The following is a 27,324-nucleotide window of genomic DNA, read 5'->3' on the forward strand; positions in this document are numbered from 1 at the left end:
TCCTCCTCATTCCTACCACAAAGTGAGTCCTCCTGCGCTCTGTCCCGTAACGCTTTGTACAGACAGTGTGACCTGATGGCTTGCCCACGTGCCTGCCAGGCTCCCAGTGGCTTAAGTGAGTGTCAGAGCAGGAACCGAGCCCACATCTGGCCGCGGGCAGACATTTAACCCCTTGGTGCCCCCACTTTCCTTCGAATCAAACACAAGCCTGGCTCCAGAGCCTGTGTCCCCATCCACTGTAGCACGTGGCCTCTGAGGCTGGACCATGTGTCTGTTTCCTACCTGCTCTCATTCCCCAACTCTGAGACATTCCTCAGGGTGCATGGATTCCCTGCAGGCTCTCGCTGGGGCCTCCTCGGGGCCTGGAGGCAGATACTGACAATTATCAAAAACTTGCTGCTGATGATAAGGAATTTAGGAGGGTTCACTGGGAGTTAAAGTGAAAAATCGGCGGGGCTGGGGAGGGCTTTGGGGTGGGGTTACCCCGAGAGGGGCTGGACTGGATTCAAAGCTTTGAGTCATCCCTCCTTGTGGCAATTGAAGGATATTTCCTGAGTGTCAGCCAGCGTCCAGCGCTGTGAGGCGCCTTGGTGAGGCCACGCTGAGAGAAGGGCAAGACGTCGGCCCTGCTGGTGAAGATCGTTCATTTTTACCAGGGGGGGCGTGAGATTCACGTTTGGAAAAACGCCTGAATGAGCCCCCTGTGAGCTGGAACCGAGTTGTACTTGGCTTTGTGTCTGTCCCAGGACTCCGCAGGGCTTGACCAGGTGAGACACACGTCCACGAATGAGTATCGCACGGAAGACAGAATCAGGAAGCAAAGCAGTGGCATGGACAAAAGGCCTGGGGCACATGAGGAGAGATCAGCGGGGATTGCAACATCTCTGGAAGGTGCAGGCTCAGAGGTGACAAGGAACATGAACTCCGAAGTAAGAGCAGGTGTCATTGGGGGTGGTCTGAGGTTGGGGGTGGGGAGGATCAACTAAAAAGGCAGGGGCGAGTATAGTTCGGCCTCTTGGAGTCAGGAAGGAAGTTTGGTAGAGGGAGGATGGGAACCCAGCAGGGGAAGGCTTCACGTGTCAGGCTGAGAAGCCCCAACTTGATCTTGGGCAAGGAGGAGCTACGGAAGGATTTTGAGCAGGGGTGAGGCACAATGAGAACAGTGTTTCTGGATGACAGTGTGGAGGGCAGGCTGCTTCAGGGAGACCAGGCTGAAGTTATTACAATGGCCACGGGGAACGAATGAGGTTTAGGTTTGGAAAGGAAGGGACAAACATGACTTTTCAAAGGGAGGACATAATTGCCACAAGGGCCACCACAGCCCAGGCAAAGGTGCCTCAAGGTTGCAGTCCTAGCGCCGAAGAAAAGGATGTCAACTTTGACAGGAATGGCTGTGTGTGGTTGATGAACATGAGACCACATCCTCTCGGAAATGATTCATTGTCTTTATTAACAATGCCTCTGGAAAGAACAGACTGGTATTTCATAAAGCAATATTAACGTTGTCATTTCTCTACAAGAAAAACTTTTGCATAAATAACTTAAGTGAGAAAATAAATATGTAACTTAACTCTTTGTAAAAACCACGACTTTCATTCTTGTGGACAAATCCCACATGGAAGGATTGTGGAAAGGACCAGCCTGGCGGGATTTCACACGGCATGTGCTTCTGGTTTGGTGTGTGTGTGTGTGTGTGTGTGTGTGTGTGTGTGTGTGTGTGTTACACAATTAGAAACTACACAGAAAGTAAGAGGTGTCTGGAAATGACTTTCAAAAAGATTTTTGGATGACATCTATCAGGCTTTGTGGTTTCTCGGCATATGTACAGCACTTGTAATTTTTTTCCCCAAGTAATATTATTTCAGTGTAAGATATGACATCACAGGTAACAGCACTAAGAAGCTAGGTTCTAGACAGAATTGTGTCTGTGAGTGATAGGCAGGAGGATGTCTGCAGAGGGATTTGCTGGTCTTTGCATGGGTGGTGGCTGCTCCCTTGGGCCTGCAAGTCCAGTGTCCTGGGACCTTCTCCTTCTTGATTGGGAACAATGCCCAATCAATGGCATTGTTTCTGCATCCTTTGGGATGGAGGGGTGAAGACAGGCAAACATCCGGGGAGGGCCAGGCCGGGAGAGAACACAGCTTCTTCCAGGAGTTTGTCAGCCCTAAAAAAGACGCCAACCCCGCACCCCACCCCCACGGCCACACTTGTTTTTCATCTTTGGCTGTCAGATCCGGGCATCACAACTCTGAATTCTGGACGTGACCATGGCAGCATTTCAACCCAACCTCTCTCTCTCTCTCTCCTTTGCCCATTCAAAAGACACGCAAGGCCTTGGAATCAGGTGACCGTAGACTCCTCGAGATACAAATCCCACCCCCACCTCCATTTTCCGAATAGGAAATTGAGGACAAGAAAGAGAAGAGTGTGGTCCAAGGTCATCCAGCACGTTAGCGGCAGAGTCCGGACTAGAAACCATATCTACGGACCCCGGTCCTGTGTTCTTGGCACAACAAGGCACTAAAGGCTTTTTGAGGGGCAGAGAAGTGGAGAGGGAATCTTATCGCACTTTCTTAACCAGTCCCGGGACTTTCCTCCTCCCCCATTGCTCCCTTAGAATCCCTGGGCGGTGAAATGCTTGCTTTTCTGCCTCCTCGGAAGTGGGACCAGCAAAGGTGGGCGGCCCCTGTAGGCGGGGCTGCGTGGCTCAGTGTCTGTGACTCTCAGCGCCCTCCCCTGCCCTGCGGGACCCCCTCGGAGACGAGGGAGTGGGGGCTCTGCTGGCGCCCGGGATCCGCAGGGCCTGGCTACCTCCTGCCAAAGCCCAGAAGGTCTCAGCCCCCTGCCCTGGGTTGCAGGCATTTACAATGAGATACAAACAATCAAACCGCGCGCCGAGGGCAGAAACCCAGGCGCCTGGGCCGGGGCGCGGGTTGTGGGGGGAGGCGCGGCGCGGCGGGCGGCCTCTAATAGGCGTTCTCCAGCTCGGCCTGGTTGGCTTTGGCGCCCCGGGCGCGGGGGCGCGGCTTTCGGCCCTTCTGCGGCCGCGCGGCCTCGGGCCCGAAGTCCTTGAGCTCGGACTGATTGTGGAAGCGGGTGAGGCGCTTGCACTTGCACGAGGCCACCAGGCGCACTTTGCGCGCGCGCGGCGCCGCGTCACCGGGGCACAGCAGCTGCACCCGCTGCGCGCGGTAGCGGTCGGGGATGCAGCGGAAGTCGGGTCCGCTCGGGCGCCACCACTTGCCGCGGCCGATGGCGTTGGGCAGCAGGCGCGCCGGGCCGCACTGGCCGGAGCACACCAGCTCGGTGACCGGCTTGGCGCTGCGGCAGGGCCCGTCCGTCACGTAGCGGGTGAAGTGCAGCTCGCGGCAGCTGTACTCGGACACGTCTGCGGGAGAGACGGCTTGTGAGGCCAGCCCGGCTCCCTCCGCGCCACCAACCCCCCCAGCCCCCAGCCCAGGTCTTTTCCAAACCTGCGGGCTCTCCAGATGGGCATCTATTACTGGGAGGGAGGGGGTGGCGGCTGGTGGAAAGAACGCCGGCCCACCCTTTCCCCCTAAAACTTTGGAGCCAAGCGTCTGTTGCCGTTCGAATACCAGCCCCATCACTGTGTGATCTTGGGCAAGTCACTTAGCCTCTCTGTGCTCCTTATCAGAAAAACGGGTTGCCCTAAGGAGTTAGTTGCGTATACAATGCAGGGGACACTGTGAGCACACAGTAAGAGCTGGAAGCGTTGGCCGTGGCTGTGTGTTATTCTTCTTCTCCAAGGGGGCCCTTTTCTCCAGATGGAAGTCACATCTGTGCCACAGAGGGCCTGGTCGAGGCAGAGTAGGTATTAGCCACACCCTTTACATGGTCTTGGCTTCTCCTAAATTCTTTTTCCAGCCACTTGGGAGGGATGGTGAGGGGATAGAGAAAGGAGTAGGGGTTAATTGGAGGTAATAAATCAGGGCAACTGCCGCCAAGGACAGGGATGGAAGGGGAGCTGGGGAGGAGAAGTCATTAGACGTGAAGAGAGCCAAAGGCAGCTTGTCCAACCCTCTCATAATCGCTGAGGACACGGAGGCCTCGAGAGGGAATAACACTTGCCCAAAAGGCAGAGTTGGGTCTCCTCACCCCAGTTCCCTGGGGCCCCGGCACCTCTGGGGTCCCACAAAGGCAGAAGCTATGTGCCTGAGCGCCCAGGTGGGAGGCTGGGCTGGGGGTGGGGGCAAAGGGCTGCCTTTTACTGCAGTTACTTCCTGCCCCAGGGGACAGAGCTCTGACTGAAAACCTACAGGTTCGCCTGCCACAAACATTTATTAAGCACCTGCTGTGTACCAAGCACTCTGCCGGGGACATCTCTTGTTTTGTGCCATTTAGATGGATCTCCGAGGGTGACACAGGCTTGTTCCTGGGTTGGGGGTGGGGGAGGGGGGACTGGGCTCTGTGGCCTGGCTTCGTGCCCTGAAGGCACCTTGATCAACTCTCCTACTGTGGGCTTAGACAGATGGCAGCCTGTCCACCACCCGAGGGTCTCATGGGGACAGTTCCCATGTGACACAAGGGATGAAAAATAACCCACGACCAAAACCAGAGAGAAGCAGAGAAGGCTCCACTCCCCAGGCCCTGCAGAACAAGCATGGCAGGGGAGATGTGGGGTCCGCCTTCCTCCCGTGGCTGACCTGGTTTCTGCACTGGTTTGGCATTCTCGCCACTGTTCCCGGGCTGCAGGGGTAGCATGTGGGGGTGGCCTGTTTGCCCAGGGAAGGAGGTGTTTTGGACTTTCCAAGAATAGTGCCCCTGGGTCAGGCACTTCCTCTGCAGAGGGTGACTTTGTTTTGAGCTCACAGCCTCCTCGGGGCCTGTGGCCTCTTATAGGAGCCCGGGGAAGTGGATGGTTTGTACTTGGGACCCAAACAGCGGCATGAAGCAGTCGCTTGAGCTTAATCGACCTTGCTCGGCAGGTGGGGGGGGGGGGGGAAGGGGGTGATGTGCTGCCGCCCTCCTCTTGTGAAGACTTGAGGCCCCAGGCCTCCTGTGGGGTTCCCCAGCCTTCACAATTGTGGGGCAAGGAGGGATGGGTTGAGAGGGGCCTGGGCAGTGGATTCCTCACCAGCCCGCCCAACGACCGGAGGGCAGTGAGGCCCTCCCTCTGAAGTGTCATTCCGGCCCCCGCCCCCAGCCATTCCTGCCAGCTGCAGAGCCAGCTGTCACCCCCGCCCTCCCCGGGCTTCTCTGCGCAGACCTGACCAGGAACCCAGATGTGCCCTCCAATGGGGCTGTTGCCTTGTCACTGGGGTCAGGCTCCCTCCCTAGGAACGAGGCAAGGCCTGGTCTGGGGGCAGAAGATGGGGGCACCTGTGTCCACTCCCTGCACAGAGGATGCCACCTCCCCTCCAGGGCCCGGCCCCAGCTGCCGCCCAGGTCCGAGGCTAAGACTGTCCCTGCAGCTTGCATTCCTTCAAGTGCCAGCTGGCTGGGCAGACCGGGGGCAGGGGGAATGTCCCTTTCTCACGGCTCTGTGTGGGGTTTTCTCTGGCTCTCAGTTCCCCACCCCCCCACCCACGATCCCCCTCCAGGGCTGTCTTGGAATGGGATCAAACTGGGGTCAAACCCGAGCTCTTCTCACTACCAAGTTACTTAGCATCTGGAGATCTCATTTCTTTACTTGCCAGCTGAGAGGTCACCTCATGGGGCTCCCGCACGGTGGATCCCCGGGGTAAGGTTCAGGTATGGCCTGTGTAAAGGATCTGCATCCGGCAGGTGCTCACAGCTGTGAGGCTCCCTTGCCTTGTCCCCTCTCCCGAGGTGCCAGCTGGGGGACCTATCTCCTGTGATCTCCGGAGGGGATTCTTTGAAACTGTCTCCGTTCTGAGGCTCTGAGCCTGTCCCAGAATTGGGCTCTCGCCACCTCAGCCTCCTTCCTGCCCCGGGCTCCCGCGGCCAGCCCCCTGCCAGCCCTGGACCCCTGCACCTCAATGCCAAGGCTACTACGTTAGGCATGCTGTCCTCCTCTGCCTCCAGGCAAGACTGTCCCTCCTGGAGCGCCGGCAGCAGGGGGACTGTCTATCCCAGTCTTCAAAACCTCCCAGAGAGAACCCTCCCAGGCCCCTTGTGCTAAACATGCCCTCCTCTACCCCATACCTTTGGCCTCAAAGGGATGGTGAGGGGGTCTCCCTCCGTTCTCCGCTCGGTTCATGGTCTTGTTCTCCAGCTCTGGTGGAGGCTCAGGGTACTCGCCCAGCTCAGGGATGATCTCCGTGGCATCGTTCTTGAAGCCCTGCCAGCCCTGGCCCTCCACCACACGGAAGGCTGCGTGCACCAGCAGGCAGACAAGACACAGGGCGAGAGAGAGCTGCATGGCGCCAGCCAGAGGAGGGCACCCAGCCTTCCAGTAGCACAGGCTCCGGTCCCCAGCCTGGGACACGTTTGCCTTTTTAAAGCCCCCTCTGCCTCGTGCCAACCAATGAGGACAGGCTGGGGCAGGGCTGGTCCCACGTTTCTCTCAGCCCAGGGGGAGGGAACGGGTGTGCTCAGAGCAAGCCCTCCCCAAAGACTTCTCAGGCACAGCAAACTCCCTGGGAGCCGGTGCTCCCAGGGGACCTAGAGAGAGGGGGGCGTGTGAGGCGAGGCTGCCCTCCAGCACCTCCCACGTGCAGGCGGCTGTGGTTTTCGGATATCAAGATGAGCTCCAGCTCACAATCTTTACCTCCTTGGGCCCCTCGGGCTTTCTCAAAACAAGCTTTGGGCCAGCTTCACAAAGAAAACTACAGCCCGGAGCCCTCCAAGGGCTAAGCCCAGCCAAGTGCCTTTCTCAGGCCAAGTTCGTTTGTTACCCCACTGACAAGTGGCCCGAGGGGTATATCTTTGGCCCCCACAGACCCAGGCAGGGGCAGAGGATACTTTTTAAGAAACCCCATTGGTCCCGGTTCCATGAGGCTGAGCATCGATTACGCTGATCAAGAAAGCCCCCGTTGGCACCCTCTGGAAGGCAAGAGAGAAAACTGGAGGGCCGCGGGGAGAGTATCTGCTTGGGCGAGGGGGCGGGGATTCTGGCTCCAAGGCCAGGATGAGTAAGTCAACGGACAGTGGTGATGGAGCGCGAGGAGGAAACCGTGGGGATTCTGCGCGTGGTGACAGGCACTTCTTGGCCAAGACACTCACTGCTGCTTGCGGACTGATGTGCCCAAGGCAGTCATTTCCCTGGCCAGGCTGTGGGTAGGAACGGAGAGCACAAAAGTCCCTTTTCGTAGCAAAGACCAAGGCCGGCATTTTCAGTGCTGACATCCTTTTTTTCTTCTGCATCATCTTTTTGTTTGTTTGGTTGGTTGGTTGGTTTCTCAGACAATTATATTTTTCAAAAACAGCTTTGAGTCCTATATGGAAAACCTTGTTGGTCCATGCTATGGGGTGCATTCCATGAAGCCATCCCAGGTCCAGCTAGCCACAAAGAAATCAAAAGGAATTGCTACCTTAGCCCTGGAGCAGAACCAGGGGCCTGAGAGGGGTAGAGGCACTGGGGAGGAAGGTTCACACCTGAGGTGCAGGAAAAGAAAGGAGAGCCAGCGGAAGCTTTCACTGCAGATGGATTGTTCCAGGAGGCTGGGAAGAGGGCTGTGGCCCGCGTCCCCTTGGTATTTTCACTGGGCAATGAATCAGTATGCCCCACCTGCAGAGCCTCCGCGAGGCCTTTGCCACCTGCCTTGACTTGCAAGCCGCTGTGTCCATCTGAAGCCGTCTGTCCCTCCTTTCCACCATCCATCACTCGACACATGAATGCAGCTGCCCTGACAGTTTTACAAGCCAGACAGAAGCCCCTGCAGGAAGGGCCCTCTCTGATACCTGCTTCCTAAGTCAGTTTCCTTCGGGGCAGACGAAAACAGCTGTGGCCATTGTTGGAGGTGATCTATCTCTCCCAACAGAGCCCGTGGGTGTTGTGAGAAGCCGGCCCTCTGCGCCCCCTCCCCCTGTCTGTGACCCTCCAGCCTCCTTTTCCCTTGCTCTGGAATGTAGACCATTAACCCTATCGTGGCCGGACAGCCGCCTTCTTGCCCTGGATTTGGGAGAGGGCAGTTCCGATGCCCGGATTCCTGAAACTTGGCGCTGTTTGCGCGGGAGCCCCACCTGCTGTCCGGAGCTACAGACCCATCCGCCTGAACCGGAGCCCGTGGGGGCCCATCCTTGGGACACTCCTGCCACCTGCTGGAGACCGAAGGGGGAGCCAGCGGCCCGAGGATGGCTAAGGATTTCATTTGGCTTCAGGGTTTTATTTGAAACTGAAGTGAGGTGAAAAGAAACAAGAGAAGAATCCAGTGGATTTGAACCGATGAAGTGTGTCCATCCTTTCGAATTCTTCTCTGCCAAGGTATAGCCGTGCTCTCCACGGAACGGCTCACAGATGCCATCGATGCTATGATGCTCATCTGCTTCACTTCCTGCTTATCCAGCTTTATATGTACTCAGTTCAGGAGTCTGTCTTTCTTCAGAGTTAAACCCCTAGGGTTTTAGCTCACTTCTGTTGTGGATACTTTAGGCTATTTCAATGCTCCCCTATCCTCAGTAGGGATGCTGTGAATTTCCTTGCCCAAAGCAATTTTTTGAGTTAAACTTTTTGAGATCATTGTAAATTCACATGTACGTATAGGGAATAATACGGAGAAAATTCCATGTACCCTTCAGCCAGTTTCTCTGTATGGCAACATCTCGCAAAGCTATAGTACAATATCATAACCAGGATACCGACATTGATACAATCCACCAATTTAGTTCAGATTTCCCATTTTACTTGCCTTCTTGTGCGCATGCACACGTGTGTGTGTTTCGGTCCATGTAAATTTATCACACGTGTAAGTTCAAGTATCCATCACAGCTAAGATAATGAATCACTCTGATCACAAAGATCCCTCTCACTGCCTTTTTATAATCACACCTACCTTCTTCCCACGCCCTCCCTCTTCACCCCTAACCCATGGCACCACTAATCTGTTCTCCATTTCTATAATATTGTCATTTCAGAAGTGTTACCTAAATGGAACCAAACAGTATATAGCCTTTTAGGATTGGCTTTTTTCGCGCCACATAATTCCCTGGAGATTCATCCTGGTTGTTGCATGCTTGTATCAATGCTACATTGCTGGATAATAGTCCACAAAGTAATTGAACAGACAGACAAACAAAACTTTGGGGTTATTTCCAGAAGCAAACGCTGGGTCTGAGAGGGTGAACAGTTGGCTGTGTATTGCAGGGTTGTTCTCCAGAAAACTCAGCCAGGTCCCCGCTCCCACGAGTGACATACCAGTAGGCATGTGCGTAGGTCAGCCAGGGCTGCTGAAACAAAGTACCACAAAGTGGGTGATACAAACAACACAAATGCATTGTCTCCGGGCGCCTGGGTGGCTCAGTCAGCTAAGCTCTTGATTTCGGCTCAGGTCATGATCTCGCGGTTGGTAGGATTGAGCCCCGCGTCAGGCTCTGTGCTGACCCTGCAGAGCCTGCTTGGGATTCTCTCTCTCCCTCTCTCTGCTCCTCCCCTGCTCACGCGTGTGCACACGCGCCCTCTTTCTCTTTCTCAAAATTAAAAAACGAAAGAAAAAAAGAAATGCATTGTCTCACAGTTCTGGAGACTGAAACTGTGAGACCAGTGTTGGAAGGGTTGGTTTCTTGTGATGGCTGTGATGGGAGAGTCTGCTGCATGCCTTTGCTCTAGCTTCTGGAGCCTCTCCTGGCAATCTTTGGTGTTCCTTGTTCCTTGACTTCTAGAAGCTTCACCACGATCTCTGCTGTCACCTTCACATGGCGTTCCCCGTGTGTGCTTGTCTGTGTCCTAATTTCCCTTTTTTTAAAAATTTTTTTTTAAACATTTATTTATTTTTGAGACAGAGAGAGACAGAGCATGAACAGGGGAGGGGCAGAGAGAGAGGGAGACACAGAATCGGAAGCAGGCTCCAGGCTCTGAGCCATCAGCCCAGAGCCTGATGCGGGGCTCGAACTCACGGACCACAAGATCGTGACCTGAGCCGAAGTCGGACGCTCAACCGACTGAGCCACCCAGGCGCCCCCTAATTTCCCCTTTTTTATAAGGACATCAGTCATATTAAATTAGGGCCCACCCTAATGACCTCATCTTCTCTAATTACAACTGCAACAAACCTGCTTCCAAATAAAGGTCACGTTCTGATGCACCAGGGGTTAGGATTCACGATATGAAGTTTAGAGGGGGCACAATTCAGCGCATAACAGCATGTGTCTCCACAAGGTGGCCAACACTGGGTTTGGGCTAAACAATTTTTAATTGCATTTAGTAATTTACTCGTTGTAACTAAATTTCTAGCAAGGCTGTTTTTCTTTTTCAATTTTTTTTTTTTAGTGTTTATTTCTGAGACAGAGAGAGACAGAGCATGAGTGGGGGAGGGGCAGAGAGAGAGGGGGTACACAGAATCTGAAGCAGGCTCCAGGCTCTGAGCTGTCAGCACAGAGCCCGACGCAGGGCTCGAACTCACGGACCGCGAGATCATGACCCGAGCCGAAGCCGGACGCTCAACCGACTGAGCCACCCAGGCGCTCCACAAGACTGTTTTCCTACGTGATTTGCTGGTTTTCATTTCCACCGAGCTGCCTGTTCATATGCCCACTTGCCAAACATTTAACGAAGCAAGACCTCATCTCCTGCTAGGAGGTCTGGACTGATTCGTGCGCCCCTCCAGGAGCTCCTGTACCAGGGAAGAAAAGAGTTCTTCCACAAAGAAAGCGGTTAGTGCCACTGAGGAAAGGTGCAGATGCTTTATTTTTTTCTTTAAAGGGACAAAGTGTTATGAGCTTTCAGAGGGGAGAAGAGTCTCTCCCACGTGGGATGGATCAGGGATCCTCACAGGAAGATGAGGCGTTTGGACCACACTCTGAAGGACAGGCCAAGTTTGGAAAGTAAGCTATGCTCCTTTGAATCCTCAGGATTACAGGATCTTTGATCTGAAAGGACGCTCCAAAGGCATCTAACTCTTTACTTGGTACTCAAGCCACCTGTCTATAATTCATGGGACCTGAGACTTCTTGTTGGCTGCATTTTTACACAGACTTTGCTCCCACAGGTCGGGGTAACATGGGGTCTCTGGATTCGGAGGGCAATCTATTTATAGGCAGCTGCCTGCATTGAGGGACGTCCACACCAGCCTGTCTTTATTCACAGCTGAGAGATTGTTTCCTGGAGAGCACAGGGTCTCTCAAAGTGGAACCCTTTGACTTGTTCAGTCAGCAGCTTCTGAGGGACAAAGAGGAGAGGGGTCCCAAAGACCATTGTCACTTACCCCCACCCCCTACTCCATGCTTAGAATGGGCCAATGGTTCCCCCAGCCCTTACAGGATGGAACCACCGTGTTCTTTCTGGAAACTAGGACAACCAATTCCAGAACCTCCCCAACGGCCATCCAAACTACCACCCTCTGCCTGGAGGGCCCCTGTCTGAAAACCCTAAAGAAACAAGTATTTCTTGTTAAAAATGGTAAAGTCAGGGGTGCCAGGCTGGCTCAGTCAGTTAAGCGTCGGACTCCTGATTTCGGCTCAGGTCATGATCTCACAGTTCAGAAGCTCAAGCCCTGCATCAGGCTCTGTGCTGACAGTGCAGAGGCTGCTTGGGATTTTCTCTCTCTCCTTCTCTCTCTGCCTGCCTCTCCCACCCCACTCATGCTTGCCTGGATGGCTCGGTCAGTCGAGCGTCTGACTTTCCGCTCAGGTCATGATCTCGCGGTTCGTGGGTTCGAGCCCCACGCCGGGCTCTGTGCTGCTAGTTCAGAGCCTGGAGCCTGTTTCGGATTCTGTGTCTCCCTCTCTTTTTGCCCCTCCCTGTTCACACTCATCTCTCTCTCTCTCTCTCTCTCTCTCAAAAATAAACATTTTAAAAAGTTAAAAAAAAAAAAAAAGAGTTCAGGAGAAAATGAGTAAACTCTGGCCAAAGAGAGGTTCTGTCACCCCATGTGTTTGGAGACCGATGTCCCTCTTCCAAGCCCAGCTGCACCTGTCCTCTGCTCTCCATTCTCTTTTCAACTCTTCCCTTCCTCTTCTTTCTGTCCAGTGCTCCAGTGCATGGAGAACGTTCCACTGGAAGGCCATTTAGCTCATGGGCTTGCAGACCAGATCTCTCAAAACCTCACATTTCCATAGGGATGTCTTAACGTTTTAGTGTATGTGCTGCCGAAGAGAGCACTTACGGTTTTAAAAATATGTACATTTCAATTATTTAAAAATATAATAAAAGCACATTGATCATACATGCTGTGTATCTATCTGCTTTTAATGAACTGGAGACCCCCCCCCCATTCATTGTGTTGCTCTAGGTTAACTCACTCTAGTGTAGACTGCCAAAATCGAATCTTTGCATTTGAACTTCTTATAAATGAGTCATCAATTCAGAAGGCCATGACTCAGAGACTGCCTTTCTAAAAATAAGGCTTGGGCTGCCACCCCCATAAAATAATCTTTTTTTAGGGGTGTCTGGGTGACTCATTCAGTTGGTTAAGCATCTGACTTCGGCTCAGGTCATGATCTCGCAGTCCATGAGTTCAAGCCCCGCGTCAGGCTCTGTGCCGACAGCTCAGAGCCTGGAGCCTGTTTCAGATTCTGTGTCTCGCTCTCTCTCTCTGACCCTTCCCCGTTCATGCTGTCTCTCCCTGTCTCAAAAATAAATAAATGTTAAAAAAAAAAAAATTTAAAAAAAATAATAATCTTTTTTTGAAAAAAAAGTAATCTCAGGGCGCCTGGGTGGCTCAGTTGGTTAAGCGTCCGACTTCGGCTCAGGTCATGATCTCGCAGTCCGCGGGTTTGAGCCCCGCATCGGGCTCTGTGCTGACAGCTCAGAGCCTGGAGCCTGTTTCGGATTCTGTGTCTCCCTCTCTCTCTGACCCTCCCCCGTTCATGCTCTGTTCTGTCTCAAAAATAAATAAACGTTAAAAAAAAATGTTTTTTAAATAAAATAAAATAAGAGTACAGAAACCACCGTATACCATACACAGTGGAATGCTATGTAGCAGTAAAATGAATGCTACTGTAAGAAACAATTGTCTGTTAAGCAAAAAAAGCCAAGTGCAGAACATTTTCTATGGAATCTCTCCGTACACACACATGTGCCTGGGATTTTCCTAGCAGGATATACTTCTTAAGAGTGGCTTCCTCGAAGAGGAGGGATTAAAAGTTTGGGGGTAGGAGACACTTTTTGTGATAAGCCTTTTGTATTGCTTGAATTTATACTATGTATATATAGCATTAGCTTTTCAATGAAAAGGTTTTTAAACTTATATTTTAAGAAACACTTTTCCCAGTCTCCTAGATTAGTGTTTGGCCCTAAAATCCTATGTAAAGATATAAAGATTATATTTGTCCAAAGAGACTGGACAAATAACGAGTTAGTCTAGGTTGCCTCTGCTACGGGGAACGAGAGATGAAAAAGGTTTTTTTCTGTCATGGAGAAAAGGCACCCAACTCTTGAGTTTTTTATTCGGAGAAAAAGAAAAAAAGCCAATGTTTATCATAAGGGAGATAAAAGCTAATGGTGGAGTCCAAGGCGTCTGAGGGCGGGGCCAGGTTTGGGGACTGCCCATTTGCAGGACCCCCCAAACCCTAAAAATGCCACCCAGTCATCTTCACGTGAGGCCACCTTGAGACTGTCACCCCCAGTCTCCTACTGTCTTGGGAACATAGATCTACCTCCCTTATTTGGGATGGGCCACTCTAGTCAAGAATATTCCAGTCAATTATCCCTCACAACAGCTGCAATTTTTAGAAATTAAATAAAAAGATTATTCCTATCACAGGAAATTTCTGGTACAGGGAAGATGTTTAATAAATATCTACTGCATAGGGCACCTGGGTGGCTCAGTCAGTTGAGTGTCCAACTCTTTTTTTATGTTTGTTTATTTTTGAGAGAGACAGTAAGAGCGTAAGCGGGGGGGGGGGGGGGGGGGGGGCGGGCAGAGAGACAGGGAGACGCAGAATCCGAAGCAGACTCCAGGCTCTGAGCTGTCAGCACAGAGCCCCACGCAGGGCTCAAACCCACGAACCGTGAGATCGTGACCTGAGCCAAAGTCAGACGCTTAACTGACTGAGCCACCAGGTGCCCTGGAGTGTTCAACTCTTGATTTCAGCTCAGGTCATGATCTCGAGGCGATTTGGGCTCTTTGCTGACAGTGCGGAACCTGCTTGGGATTCTTTCTCTCCCTCTCTCTCTCTGCCCCTCCACCCTGCTCGTTCTCTCTCTCTCTCTCTCTCTCTCTCTCAAAATAAATAAATAAACATTTAAAAATAACGAAATAGGGGCGCCTGGGTGGCGCAGTCGGTTAAGCGTCCGACTTCAGCCAGGTCACGATCTCGCGGTCCGTGGGTTCGAGCCCCGCGTCAGGCTCTGGGCTTGATGGCTCGGAGCCTGGAGCCTGTTTCCGATTCTGTGTCTCCCTCTCTCTCTGTCCCTCCCCCATTCATGCTCTGTCTCTCTCTGTCCCAAAAATAAATAAACGTTGAAAAAAAAAATAACGAAATAAATACCTACTGCATAAATACAATCATCATGGAAATGAGAACTAGTTCAGGAGGGCTAATTTTTAGATGATGCTTATTTTGAAAAGTTAGAAAAAGCAAACAGAAGAGCAGGGAAGAAAATCAGCTGTGGTAAGAAGGACAAAAAGATCATTTCTATGTAATGTAAGACATTTATTTTGGTTACAGTTAGTGTTTTAACACTGATTTGTGATACAACAGACGTTAAGCTTACTTTCCTTTAAAACCAATTTAATACCTTCCCCTTTTCTGCCCAGAAAATTCACGCTTTCACAATCAAATCACCCTAACAGCTGGCAGGAGGTAAGTTAAGCTTCCGACGGATCTGCTCTCTCAACCGGAGAGGGTTTCTATTTCCAATCAGGATAAAACCTTGACTTGGAAAGACCAACTCTGTTGGCTCTTCGGTGATTCCTGACACCGGTTTTACGACAGAAAATTTCCTGCGAGGAAAGTTCGTATCTTCATATTATAAGATCAGTGCTTATTTTAATTAAAACATTAGCATCTTAACATTAACTTGTGACACAAAAGGCACCAACTTTCCTTTTCAAACCATCCGTCACCATGGGTGGAACACAGTGCCACCTGCTGGTCATGTTATTACATACCCTATAATTTCCAGGTGGTAGTAAATTCCAGGTGGGGGTTCTCAGAGAACCCTACAGTGTCAGGGCCAAAGGGACCTTAGAGGTCTTCTAGATGGGCCCCCTGGTTTGACAGATGGGTGGTTTCTGCTCTCCAGATAACTCAGAGTGGCAGGGAAACAGACCAGCCTGTGGAAAGTGTGCTGCTTTAGATTTGAGAAGAAAGCCATTTGGTGCTCTAATTCGACCTATGTGAGGGTCTGCTAGTCAAAGAAGGGATCAGGTCAGGGAAGGGGGTAAGGGCACCCTGAGTTCCTATTCCACCATTTCCCAGGGGTAGAGAGCTGTCCAGAAACAGCTTCCACTCACAGCTGGGCATATGCTGGCTCTTACACAAATAAGAGTTTTATTTTACTCAAAAATTAGGAGCTAAATCTCATGAAGTAAATACGGGGTTTCTGGGACTAAAGACTACCAAGAAATCCCAAATTATCAGCATAAAAGTAGCCCCAGAGTAAAGGCAGTAATTTTCTCAATGGCCTTTTCTCCCTCATGCCCCCACAAAAAGGCCTTCGAGAGGTCTGGTTAACTAGCCTAAGTAGCTGTGGCCGTCCTGTGGGGTGACCACTGCCTAAGTGTGGGAGGGGGAACCCTGGCCCCCCAGCCCCAGAGCCTCTTCTGGAAGCAGAGCAGAAAGCTCCAACTTAGGGGTGCTGCATGTTTCCTGGAGGAAGAGCCACACATTCTAACCTAATCGGGGACCCACGTTTTACTTCCGTTTCCTGGAGCAGGGATGGGTTTGTACCAACTCCCTCCCGCCCGCGTGCAGACCCCCTGGGCAGTACAGCTTGAACCGCCGTACTCCATCCAGAGCACCGACTGGCTCTTGTGCACGCAGGCTGGGTCAAGGGCATGTTCAGGGCACCTGGGCACTCCCAGGGAGCTCCTGTCTTGGGGGAGGAGGGTAGCATGAGACAAAGAATTCAGCTTCAGGGAGCAGCAAACTTCCAAGTCTTGCCTTGGCTCTGCCTTAAGAGGCCGGGACAGCCTGGGGGCCATGCCCTCCCTCAGTGTGAACCCCAGCTCCTTTTTCTTAAAAAAGGTAACCATACATGAAGAAGCTCTACCAACTTGATCGGGTTACTGAAAGGAGCAAGTTAGATTACGTGGGACAGTGCTCTGGAAACCGTGAGGTGAGGTACACAGGTTAGAGAGGATGGCCGTTTCACTTAGGTGGGTCTACGTGGGCAGTCCGGTATCTGGAAAAGACGACAGACCCTAGTTTGTCCAGGGTGACTGTGGTCACAGAGAAAAGGGACCATGTAGCAACAGAGGTCACGACACCCATGAGGCCCTGCGGCACCCTGCTTCTCCTTGTCTGGCCGGACGTTCCAGACGTTCCCGGTCAACTCTTGAAAAAGGCGCATTCCCCGCCTCGACAGGTCAATGCTGCCAGAATTCAAATTTAAAACGGAATTTTTAACTACTCAACAAAAGTCCTGGATTTTTCCCTTCAGGCTTTCTGGGAGCTTGATACACCCACCAGAACAACACCCTGCACATGTCTGGTGCTCAAAAAAAAAAAAAAAAAAAAAGTTTAATTCCACCAACTTTTATAGACCTCTACGTGCTAGGACCTGGGGGTGTGGCTGAGGGCCACCTCTCTGCTGGCAGGGAACCTGGAGAGACAGGAACGCCTCACTTTCCACGGTGACGGTCATGGAAAGTCCTAACAAGACCGTGTTTGAAACAAAACTCCTATATTCTGACAAGCGTGTGCACACGTGTGCTAGTGCGTTCCGACATCATCCTTACAAAGTCCTAAAAAAGGCTGTTCCTGTTTGTGGTTTGCTCTACCAGCAGTGAAGGCTCCATTTGGACGCGCCGCCGTGTTTCATTTCTGCCTGGCTGAGTCATTTTTGCTCCCGGGGCCCCAGGCTCGCTCCTGGCATCACAGAGCCGTTAAGAACTACCTATAAGCGGGCACGGTGAGGAGCCACACGTCCATCCTCTGCCTGTGTTTCTGAGACACACACCCCCCGACACACCCACACACCCACACTGTAATTGGCCAACTTCCTCCCGTCCTTGGAATAGCAACCGAGACAAGAAAGCAGTTAGCAAGAGAGGCTGGCGCTGGCCAACACGGTCATTCAGGACAAACCCTTTGTAATTCTTCAAATGGTGGGGTTTTTAAATAGGCTGGAACTTCAACACTCTGTTTTCTATAAAAATAAAAATAAAAATAAAAAAAATAAAAATAAAAATAAAATAAAATAAAACCACGCCCGAGGCATCGCGCTTCTAACAGACCAAGCGACCTGAGAGCAGTCCAAGGGGAACATTCCAAAGCAGGGGATTCTGAACGCAAGCCTTCCAACGATTCGCAGCTTAAAAACTATTGACTTAGGGGAGTCCTCCAGGGGGAATCTGTTTGCCCCTCCGAGGGCCTCTTCGTTTAGATATCTTTAATCCTAAGGAAATAATTACAATGCAGTCTCTTCATGGGAATTTCCACCCGCTAACAACTGATGGCTTCTCCAGGCCAGTTCAGACCTCACGACGGGCCTCTGCCTCTGAGCAAGGTGCGGACAGCTAGGAGGAGCAGGGGGAGACAGGCATGGTGGAGGGAGAGGAGCCTGCGTTTGCATAGTTCCCTTACAGGGCTCGAGGTGCGGGGGTCCCCGCTCAGGAGAGGCCCCAGGGGTGGATGGTAGGGAGCAGGGGGGAGGGAGGCAGGGGGCAACGGAGGTCAGGAGGGACCCCTGTGGGCATCTCGAGCCTTACACTTGCACGGACCTCCTGCCTTCGGTCATCCGGGAGAAGGACACATGCCACACGCCTTCCCCCTCTGCGCCCCCACCTCAGGGAGGGGACATCATAAACTGCAGGCACAGGACACACACCAGGGAGCAAGAACGCCCTCCTTAGCAAGCTTCTTTATATGCTCCCCAGGGGGAAAGTGGCCCAGGGCTGTGTTGGGACAGACTTGTGGGCGAGTGCCTGGTGATGCTAGGAGCAGGGTGCACTGTGTTTCCTAAACATGGTGGCTTGGGACACCTCAACCGGGGGCTCCCCTGTCTGCCTCTAGAGAAGAGGCGGCAGGAGTGCCCTAGAGTTTCAATTTCCCCTCCTTGACCAGTCTGTCATTGAGCTGGCAGAGCTGAGCCAGGAAACCATCGTTGGGGCCGATCTCACGGTTCTGCCTCACGATGCTCAGCGCAGACTTGACATCCATCTTCTGGCGCATCATGAGGTACGCGATGACTAGGGTTGGGGAGCGGCTGTAACCTTCCCGGCAGTGGACAAGCACCCGGCCTGTAAGAAACAGGGACATGTGAGCTGGAGCTGGCGCCATCCAATCACAGAAGACCCTAGTCAAAACTCTCCTGGGGGCGCCTGGGTGGCTCAGTGGGTTAAAGGGTCTGACTCTGGATTTCGGCTCAGGTTATGATCTCAAGATTCTTTTTTTTTTTTTTTTTAACGTCTATTTAATTTTGAGAGAGAGAGAAAGAGAGACAGAGTGTGAGTGGAAGAGGGGCAGAGAGGGAGACAGAATCCGAACCGGGACATGGGGCCCGAACTCATGAAGCATGAGAGTATGACCTGAGCCAAAGTCAGACGCTTAACCGACTGAGCCACCCAGGCACCCCTGATCTCATGATTCTCGAGATTGAGCCCCACATCAGGCCCTGTGCGGACAGCACGGAGCCTGCTTGGGATTCTCGCCCTCCCCCTCTCTCTGCCCCCTCCCCTGCTTGTGCTCTCTCTGAAAATAAATAAATAAACATTTTAAAAAGTGAAAAACAAAACCAAAAAAAAAAAAAAAATCCTTCCGGGGAAATGCAAACGAAAAGTAGAGTAAGAAGCCATTGCGTACCCACCAGAATGACTCAGTGAAAAAGACGGAAAACACAAGGCGTCAGTCAGGCTGTAGAGCAGCAGGACTTCTATCTGTGGCTGCGGAGGGGGCTGTGCGTTAGCACAGCACGCCAGCAAACTGTGGGGCAGTATGTGCTCAGCCTGGACACACGCAGCCCCTACGGCCGGGCGGGAACGTGCGCACACGTCCACCAAAAGACACCAGAACATTCACAAGGCAGCGCCCGTCACCATAATCCCCGCTGGCAACTCCCAAAGTCCCACCAACGGTAGAAGAGATAAAGTACCAAGAACGAACACCAGAAACAACACAGATGAAACACACACAGGGCATCTGGGACCCCATGGAGCAGGAGAGCGGGCAAACTGCTCTGTGCTATCAGAAGGCTGGATGGTAGTGATGGGGGGACTGGGAGGGAACACGTGGCTGGCTTTCTAGGGTGCTGGCGGTGTCCTGTTTTCGGATCCGGGGGCTGATACGTGGGTGTGTGCGGCGCACTGATCCACACGCCTGTGATACGGGCGCTTCTCCACATGAAACTGCTATTTCAATCAAGAGCAGAACATGGAAACAACCCAAATGCCCGTCAACAGGTGAATGGACAAACCGGTACATCCACATGTTGGAAGACTACTCGGCATTAACAAGGAGCGAATTGTTGATACTTGCAGCAAGAGGGATGGAATACCCAACAATTACGCTGAGTGAAAAAGGCCAGGCCAAAAGAGCGTACATGTAATTCCATTTATACAGAAGTCTATGAAACGTATACTCAAGTCTGGTGACAAAAAGCAGACCAGGGGTTGGAAGGTGGAGAGGGGCAGAGCAGAGAGGTCACGAGGGCATATGAGGAAACTCCAGGCAGCGGGGGAGGGGATGGATGTGCTCACGATCTTGTTTGTGGTGATGGTTTCACAAGTGCATCCGTATGTCAAAACTTCAAATTGTAGGTTTTAAATATGTGTGATTTACCGAATGTCAATTATACCTCGACAGAATGGTTTAAAAGATAAAAGAAACATGCATGTCAACTACAAATACAAAGACAAAAATATCAAAACACACCCAGGGCACTTGGGTGGCTCAGTGGGTTGAGCATCTAACTCTTGATTTTTGGCTCTGGTCATGATTTCACGGTTTGGTTTGTGAGTTTGAGCCATGTCCATCCGGCTCTGCACTGACAGTACGGAGCCTGCTTGGGATTCTCTCTCTCTCCCCCTCTCTCTCTCTGCCCCTCCCCAGCTCGTGCATGCGTGTGCACGCGCTCTCCCTCTCTCAACATAAATAAACCTAACAATAATAATAATAATAATAAATCACACCAACAAAAAACACCCTCTCATGGCCCTTCAAATGGCCCACGAGGCCCTACTAAAGCTGGCTCCCCACGTCCAACGCCATCTCCCCCTATCCCGTTATTAACGTGATTAACGCTATTAACGCTATGACCTATCTAACCCCATGACGCCTCAATTTCCTCATCTGGGTTAAGAGCACCCATTGCATGATGTTGTTAGGGGACTGAAGGAAATGATATATAAACCCCTTAGGCTAGAGGGGCACCTGGGTGGCTCGGCCGGTTAGGTGTCCGACTTTGGCTCAGGTCATGACCTCGCGACTCGTGGGTTCGAGTCCCACACTGGGCTCTGGCTGACAGCTCAGAGCCTGGAGCCTGCTTCAGATCCTGGCTCTCCCTCTCTCCCACTCACACTCTGTCTCTGTTTCTCAAAAATGAATAAACATTAAAAAAAAATTATTTTAAGCCCTTAGGCTAGAGCCTGGCACCTGTAAACACTCAATAAATAACTATCATCTGGCATCAGGAGTCCTCTAGTGGCACCTAGTATCTTCCACTATGGCAGCCCAGCTCTATGTCACTGTTGGCCTTGCACAGATCTACCCCTCCTCTGCCAGACTGTGAGTTCCTTGAGGGCAAGGCCTGTGGGGTATTGGTTTCTGGATGCCCAACCATCCCTAGGATACATTGGTGTTCGATGAGTATTTGCTGACTAGCCAAGTAAATGATTACCCACCAATACATGTAGACTGCCATTACTTTGAAGGAAAGCGGCTGGTCCAGGGTCAAACACAGTCTCTTCTGTTCCCATCACCCCACCCCCAAAACATGACTCTATTTCCCCAGTGCCTCCCAAGCAGGAAGGGGGAGGCCTCCACTTTCCTGCCCATTCACTCTCCGGCCAGTGTACCCAAAGTCCGCAGAGCGGGGAACTCCCATCCATGCCCTGACCCTGGCAAGGGGACCATCTGCACAGAGGCTTCCTCACCACCTGGAACAGACTCAGAAGCCCAAGACGCACAGAACCAATGGGGAAGGGGAGGGCTCGACTCCCATCCTTCCAGGCCCCACCCAGACGCCATCCTCCTCTGTAAAGCCTCCTTTGATCTTCCTGGCTGGAAACGACGGCTTCCTCCTCTGAGCACTCCTGGCTGTTCCCACTTCTCCAAAGTGATGGACACCTGGTTCCCCTGAGCCCTGCACACTGTTGGAGGCCAGTGCATTTCTGTTGACTCACTTGGCCAATCAACCCCAGAAGCATTTACACTTGGCATTAGAGTCCTTGGAATTCGTTTTTGTCACTCACTCGGTAATTATTTGCAGCGTTGTCTGCTATGTGCCCGATACTACATCAGGGGCTGGGGAGACAGACAGGGGGACCCAGTGACCCAGCCTGAGGGCAGGCTTCATGGAAGAGAGAACACTGTGCCCAGCGCTAAAACGCAAGGTGGAGTTTGCCAGAGGACAGGGTAGGGAGAGGCAGAGAGAAATTTCCAGACTCAGCCCATGTGGGCTCCTGCTAAGGCAGGAGGTCACAAGAAGTCAAGCTATGTTCCTAGTTGTATGGAAAGAAGAAACAAAGTCAGAAAGCTCTAAGCTCCCCGAGTGGATGACCAATCCATATACAAGATGAGCAAAACGCACCCCCTTACCTGTGCCCCTTGTTGCCATCTACACAAGAACTCAGTACAGCCGAAGCCGGGGTTGGGGGACACAGGAGACCACGAAGGGCCTGACAGTGAAGTCTGCAGATTCCCTGTGTGATAACACTTCCCTCCTGAGCCTCAGATACGCCATAATCAGCATCTGGTACAAACTGGTCATTGGAAATCATTCCGGGGCGGAGGCCAGGCACAAGAAGCATTATGTAGTAGAGACAGCCTAGAATCAGGGGGACGAGGCTGACCGTGCCTTAATGGGGGGGGGGGGGCACTTCCCCTGAGAAGGTTGTGGGGAGGGGAGGAAGAGCTGCTGAGAGAAGTAAGCTAAAAGCAGAAAGGGCAAGAGGCCCAGCCTGCTCAGCTGACGTCTGCCTTCTGCCTTCTAGGATTTCCCCCAGGGACACCTTCCCTGACTGCCAGTTCCTCACCAGTTCTGCTTCAGTCTAAGGTTTGGGAGCATTTAGAAAGTAGCTGGAAGACGTGGCCCATGGGCCACAGCTTGCTGAGCACCAGCCTAAGCCAGTCACGGCTGCCCCCATTCCTCTGGCCAGGCATTCACGTAAGCCAAGTCCAGCCAGCGAGATGTGAGGGGAACCCTACTGAGGAGTTTCTGAGGACCATTCTATGAGAAAGAAAGAACAGAAAAGCAAAGCAAAGCAAAGCAAAGGAAAGGAAAGGAAAGGAAAGGAAAGGAAAGGAAGAAAGAAAGAAAAAAGAGAGAAAGAAAGAAAGAAAGAAAGAAAGAAAGAAAGAAAGAAAGAAAGAAAGAAAGAAAAAGGAAGGAATGAAGAAAAAGGAAGGAAGGAAGGAAGGAAGGAAGGAAGGAAGGAAGGAAGGAAGGAAGGAAGGAAGGAAACACATGAGAAACAGACGGCGGCCTCGTCTTTCACTGCACTTTGTCCTGCTGGGATGTGGTGACTGGGTCTGCCACTGCCATGGTGGGACCACTAGGGGACTGTCCAGCACAGAGGGCAGCAGGAGAGAGAGAGGAGAAACACCTTGTCCTGATGCCACCACTGAGCTGCTGAATCAACCGGCCCCAGAGCTCCTTCACCTCACGACTTCTTACCACGGAAGATAAACTGTTATTACTGAAGCTATTTGAATTGGGGGCATGTGGGGAGTGGCTGGAAATGAACTCTCAGCCAAAGTCAACTCAAACACAAGGACCCCAAGGCTGCCACCCGGTGAAAGGTTTGTACATCTTGTGTAATGTAGCACCACTCGATAGGTTCCAAGAGGAGGCCCACTGCGGGCCTCTTTTCCAGAAAAAAATCCAGTCAAAGTTGCCTTGCACTGTTTCCTGGGAGGCAGGTGCCTTACCGTTCTTTTGAGCCAAGGCCTGGTCAATGAAGTCTGCAGCCCTTTCAAAGTAGGCGCTGAGGTTGAACTCCTGCGTGTCATTGGCTTTGATGCCCAGGTAGGTGATGCCGGAGTCCTTGTAGAAGTTGGCGTTGGTGTTGACGTGCATGAAGGACCTGCCCTCAGCAGCATTCAGAACATGGGTGATGCCTAGTTTCTGCAGCTTGGGGATGTCTTGAGCCACCGACCTGGACAGAAGAGAGCAGCAGGGAATGATTAACTGACCCAGTGGCAGCCCCGGGGGGAGGAAGACAGAGAAGATTCTAAGTCTCTTGGCAACGCAAGGAACCCTCCACGCTCAGCCCCTGCCAGCTTCTCCCCATCTTATGACCCACCTTCCCCACGCCAGCCATATCTAATTACCGGCAGCTTCCCCAAATAGACTGGGTGGTTTCATACCCGTGTTGTTCCCGCTCTGGAATGCCGTCCTCTAGCTTCTCCATGGACACACACCCTCTCATTTTTCACCACCCTCTGCAGTATGTCCCGGTCACCCCTCCATTCCATCTGGCATCGTGTTCCCTATGCTGAGGCGGTGGTAGAGCCCAGTGGCTAAAAATGGGCTCCAGAGCCGGACTGCCTGGGCTGAGTCCAACTCTGAGACTCACCAGCCAGGTTAACCTTGAGCAAGTCCCTTGACCTTTTTGTGACTCCAGCTTCCCCGTCTGTAAAGTGGGGATGGTAACGGCAGCTACCCCGGGGGGTTGTCATTGAGTGTTAAATGTGCTATTGCGTAGACAGAGCCTGACACTGAGGACAGTGCTTTTCTAATGCCTGATGGTGCTTATTTGTTTTGACGGGCAGGCTGTGAGCTCCTGGAGGGAATGACCACGTCTGCTTCGGGTCTGCATGCCTAGCACCTGCTATAGCACCTGGCACATAGTAGGTGCCGAATAACTATGCAGTGAATCAGTGAAAAAGAAGGAAATCGGCACCACCTAGGCAGCCCCCCCTCCTTGGATTATAAAGCACGGCAGCCCCGCCAGTCCCCCAGAGGGACCCTTTCCGCCACAGACCACCAACCACGGTTCTGAAGCTCTCTCGGGTGAGGAAGCACTTGGGGACCAAGTGGCGCCAACAGAACCCTGGGGGTTACAAAACATTTGATCTGAATAGTCAAAGGGCTCCTTTATTTCATCTCACAACAACATCCCAATTCAGACAGCAGTGTATACTTTACAGAAATGCCTTCTCCTACAGGATCCTGTTTGCCTATCACAGCAGCCTGTAAGGAAGCAAGGACTCGGCTTAGACTCGGGCCCAACAGGACAGCGGAAGGATGTGCTTGCGCTCACATGGGCTGCTTGGAGGCAGAGCCGGGAGGAGACCTGACGCCAGCTCTGTTCTGTCTTCCCCTCACTCTGCCTGTCATGTCCACATCAACTGCAAATCCTGAGTTCTAGAAAACAAGGCTCATACAGGATCCTCTCTGCCCTGTGAACCCTGATTTGGTTAAGGGGCTCCCAACATGCGGGAGCACCCCCCCCCCTCACACACACACACACCCGTGGCCAAGTCGAAGCCAGATTCACTAACTGGGCAGGGGATGTGTTTTCTACAGCGGCCATCAGCACTTGCCAGTCTGGCTACCACCAGACATCCACAACCTAGGTTTTCACTTGGTAAGTGGTGGCAGCCGAATGTGCCAAACTGCCCAAGACAGCGGGTCCCAAGGGTGCCAAGGCCACTTGCTGCTTGCGTTGACTGGACAGGGGGCTGGCTTTCCTCAGAACTCCGCAATTACTGAGCCCTCTGGCTGAGGCTCTGGGACGGTTTTAGCTTGTCCCTGCTCACCATACTGCACACGGTTGTATTGTAAGGCAGTGGTTGATGAAAACAAACAACTCTGAAGGTGAACTCCCATTCACCTCCCTTCTCTATTACTTGACATTCGACAAATTTACCATTATCATTAATATCCCTATGAATGCGCATTATACAGTGCCTGACACACAGTAAGTGCTCAATACGGTGAATGCATAAATGCAATGGAGGAGACGGTCCCCCATGAAGGTGGGACCTGCCTTTGGACCCCTTTTGGCCCCGCGATGATCCCCGTTTTTGTGGCACTCCTTAGGGTAAGCAGCAGTCCTGTAGTACAGGACAGGGGGTACAGACATGAACAAGACTTTGACCCTGTCCTCACAATCCCTCAACCACTCTGGGCCACCATTTCCCCCTGGGTAAAAGGAGAGAAGACAGTTAGTTCTGGGTTTCCAACACGCAGACCCTGGCCCACAGAGCTCAGGGCGTTGGTTAATCAAACCCTATGTGCAAGGCAGGAAAAGGAGCGAGGAAACCCCGGCCCCGCTCTCCGGATCCCACATTCCTTGATCAGGCCTGCCCAGCCGGGAAACTTCCACGCCCGATTTGTGACGTCAGCCCGTTGCCATGGCAGCGAAGGCAGACATTCCGCGGTGACCTCACTGCAGAGCCAGGCAGCTGTCACATGACGCGCGGGCTGGAGACCGGCCGGGTGACTGAGGGCCACCTGTTAAGTGATCACGGTAGCCCGACCCCGCCCAAAGCCGAGTCCCTAGCGGGTAACGGCTGCGGGCCGCACGCCGGGCTGGCCGAGCGCCCCGGGCTCCGTGCCCCCCGCGAGGGGGAGGACCTCGTGGGGCCGGGGCGGGGTCTAGCCCCTCCGCCCCCACGCACGGGGGCGGGCGGCGACTCCAGCCCCCTCTGTGTTCCCGGACGGCGACCACGCCCCGCACCCCCCCTCCCCACGCCCGCGACGCCCCCACCCCGGCTTTCGGGTGGGCGGGGCGCCCCAGCGGCGACTCACGCGTTGCCCACGTAGATCCTGGGGGTGACCTCGTTGCAGGGCTGGCTCGGCAGGCTGTAGCAGCCGCTGCCGTCCGAGAGCAGGTCGTTGAGATCCTGCACCGAGAGCTCGAACGGGCCCGACATGGCGGCGGCCGGGCCCAGCACGCCGGGGCAGCAGCCTGCGAGGGGAGAGCCGCCGGGTCAGCTGGGCGGGGGCTCGCGAGCCGGGACCCGCCCCGTCCCGCCCCGGAGGCGGGCCCGCCGGGCGCGGGAAAAGGCGGAGCGCGGGCGGCCGACGCGCCCCGCTCCCCGCGAGAAGGCGCGCCGCTGGGGTCGCGCGGACGCTCCGAGGCCCCTAGGCACGTGCCCCGGCGGAAATGGCGCCGCCCGTGTTGGGGGGGGAGGGGTCCTTTTCGGCCCACCCGCGGCCTTTTCTGTACCGTTATCCACTGGGAAGTGCAGTGGCTTCATTGGACTAAACTCGGGACGCAATAAATGTTCCAATTGACCAGGCTCCGGTTGACACCACAGGTGTCGCTTAGTTTTGCAGGATTACCGGGACACCAGGGTTGGGCTTGTGACCTCTGACTGCCTGCTGCGGGACCAGCAGCACAGACCTCGCCCGGGGAGCTGGTCCGAAAGGCAGAATCTACGCCCCAGCCCAGACTTGCCGGATAAGAATGTGCCTTTTACAGCACACACTCCCTTCCCCCACCGCGATTCCTACAAAGGTTAGAGTTTGAGCAGCACAACTCTGAGACACGTTTCTTCCAACAGTTATGGAGACCCAGCATCGTGCCCAAAAGCTTGGGTTCTGCGCAACCAGACTTGGCATTCTGACGCTGGTCTCTCTGAACCTGTTTGCTGTTTAAAAAAAAAAAAAAAAAAAAAAAAGGATACTGTTGATGTGGGAAACAAAGACAAAAGAAAAAGTTAAATTTCCCTGCTACTCACAGCCCATTGATCAGTCCTTGAAACAGGCAGAGTGACCTTCCTCTGGGAGCTCAGCTGTCTCCACGTTGATACTTTGCTAAGGGCAAAAGGGAATCTTAGCTTAACGTTACCCGCCCCCTCCTCCTCCTGCCAGGATCTTGTGAGTCTACTTTAAACATATAGAAATTCCTTTGGAAACTTCCTTTACCTGTACCCCCCAAGATGTATGTTAGCAATCATCCTCCAAGCATATGGCCCCAGGATATACATCTGAAAGGGCTCCTGACTTTTTACGAACAGTAATAAATGACT

At 52.8% G+C, this 27,324-nt stretch overlaps 2 protein-coding genes across 2 annotated transcripts; both read right to left on the reverse strand.

Moving 5' to 3' along the window:
* Window positions 1-1,431: 1,431 nt before the first annotated feature.
* Window positions 1,432-8,898, reverse strand: SOST (sclerostin). The gene is made up of 2 exons (XM_025917641.2): window positions 6,127-8,898; window positions 1,432-3,388 (listed from the first exon to the last, which is right to left on the reverse strand). Exons 1-2 carry the CDS (start codon window positions 6,341-6,343, stop codon window positions 2,967-2,969), a joined length of 639 nt encoding a protein of 212 aa, XP_025773426.1. The 5' UTR covers window positions 6,344-8,898; the 3' UTR covers window positions 1,432-2,966.
* Window positions 8,899-14,652: 5,754 nt separating this feature from the next.
* On the reverse strand, window positions 14,653-26,294 carry DUSP3 (dual specificity phosphatase 3). Its single transcript, XM_086687429.1, has 3 exons — window positions 26,099-26,294; window positions 23,272-23,498; window positions 14,653-18,425 (listed from the first exon to the last, which is right to left on the reverse strand). The coding sequence occupies exons 1-3, from the start codon at window positions 26,221-26,223 to the stop codon at window positions 18,220-18,222; spliced, it is 558 nt and encodes a 185-aa protein (XP_086543555.1). The 5' UTR covers window positions 26,224-26,294; the 3' UTR covers window positions 14,653-18,219.
* Between the last annotated feature and the right edge of the window lie 1,030 nt (window positions 26,295-27,324).

The sequence above is a fragment of the Puma concolor genome, chromosome E1, assembly GCF_028749965.1.
Source record: "Puma concolor isolate L17-30 chromosome E1, mPumCon1.1.hap2, whole genome shotgun sequence".
NCBI classification, from domain to species: domain Eukaryota; kingdom Metazoa; phylum Chordata; class Mammalia; order Carnivora; family Felidae; genus Puma; species Puma concolor.

Excerpts from the sequence above, each read along its gene's own strand:
- SOST (XM_025917641.2), bottom strand. The coding sequence starts at position 6,343 with ATGCAGCTCTCTCTCGCCCTGTGTCTTGTCTGCCTGCTGGTGCACGCA. Across the intron at positions 3,389-6,126 it reads CCATCCCTTTGAGGCCAAAG|ACGTGTCCGAGTACAGCTGC; the intron begins GTATGGGGTAGA and ends TCTCTCCCGCAG.
- DUSP3 (XM_086687429.1), bottom strand. The coding sequence starts at position 26,223 with ATGTCGGGCCCGTTCGAGCTCTCGGTGCAGGATCTCAACGACCTGCTC. Across the intron at positions 23,499-26,098 it reads AGGATCTACGTGGGCAACGC|GTCGGTGGCTCAAGACATCC; the intron begins GTGAGTCGCCGC and ends TCTTCTGTCCAG. Across the intron at positions 18,426-23,271 it reads GGCCTTGGCTCAAAAGAACG|GCCGGGTGCTTGTCCACTGC; the intron begins GTAAGGCACCTG and ends TGTTTCTTACAG.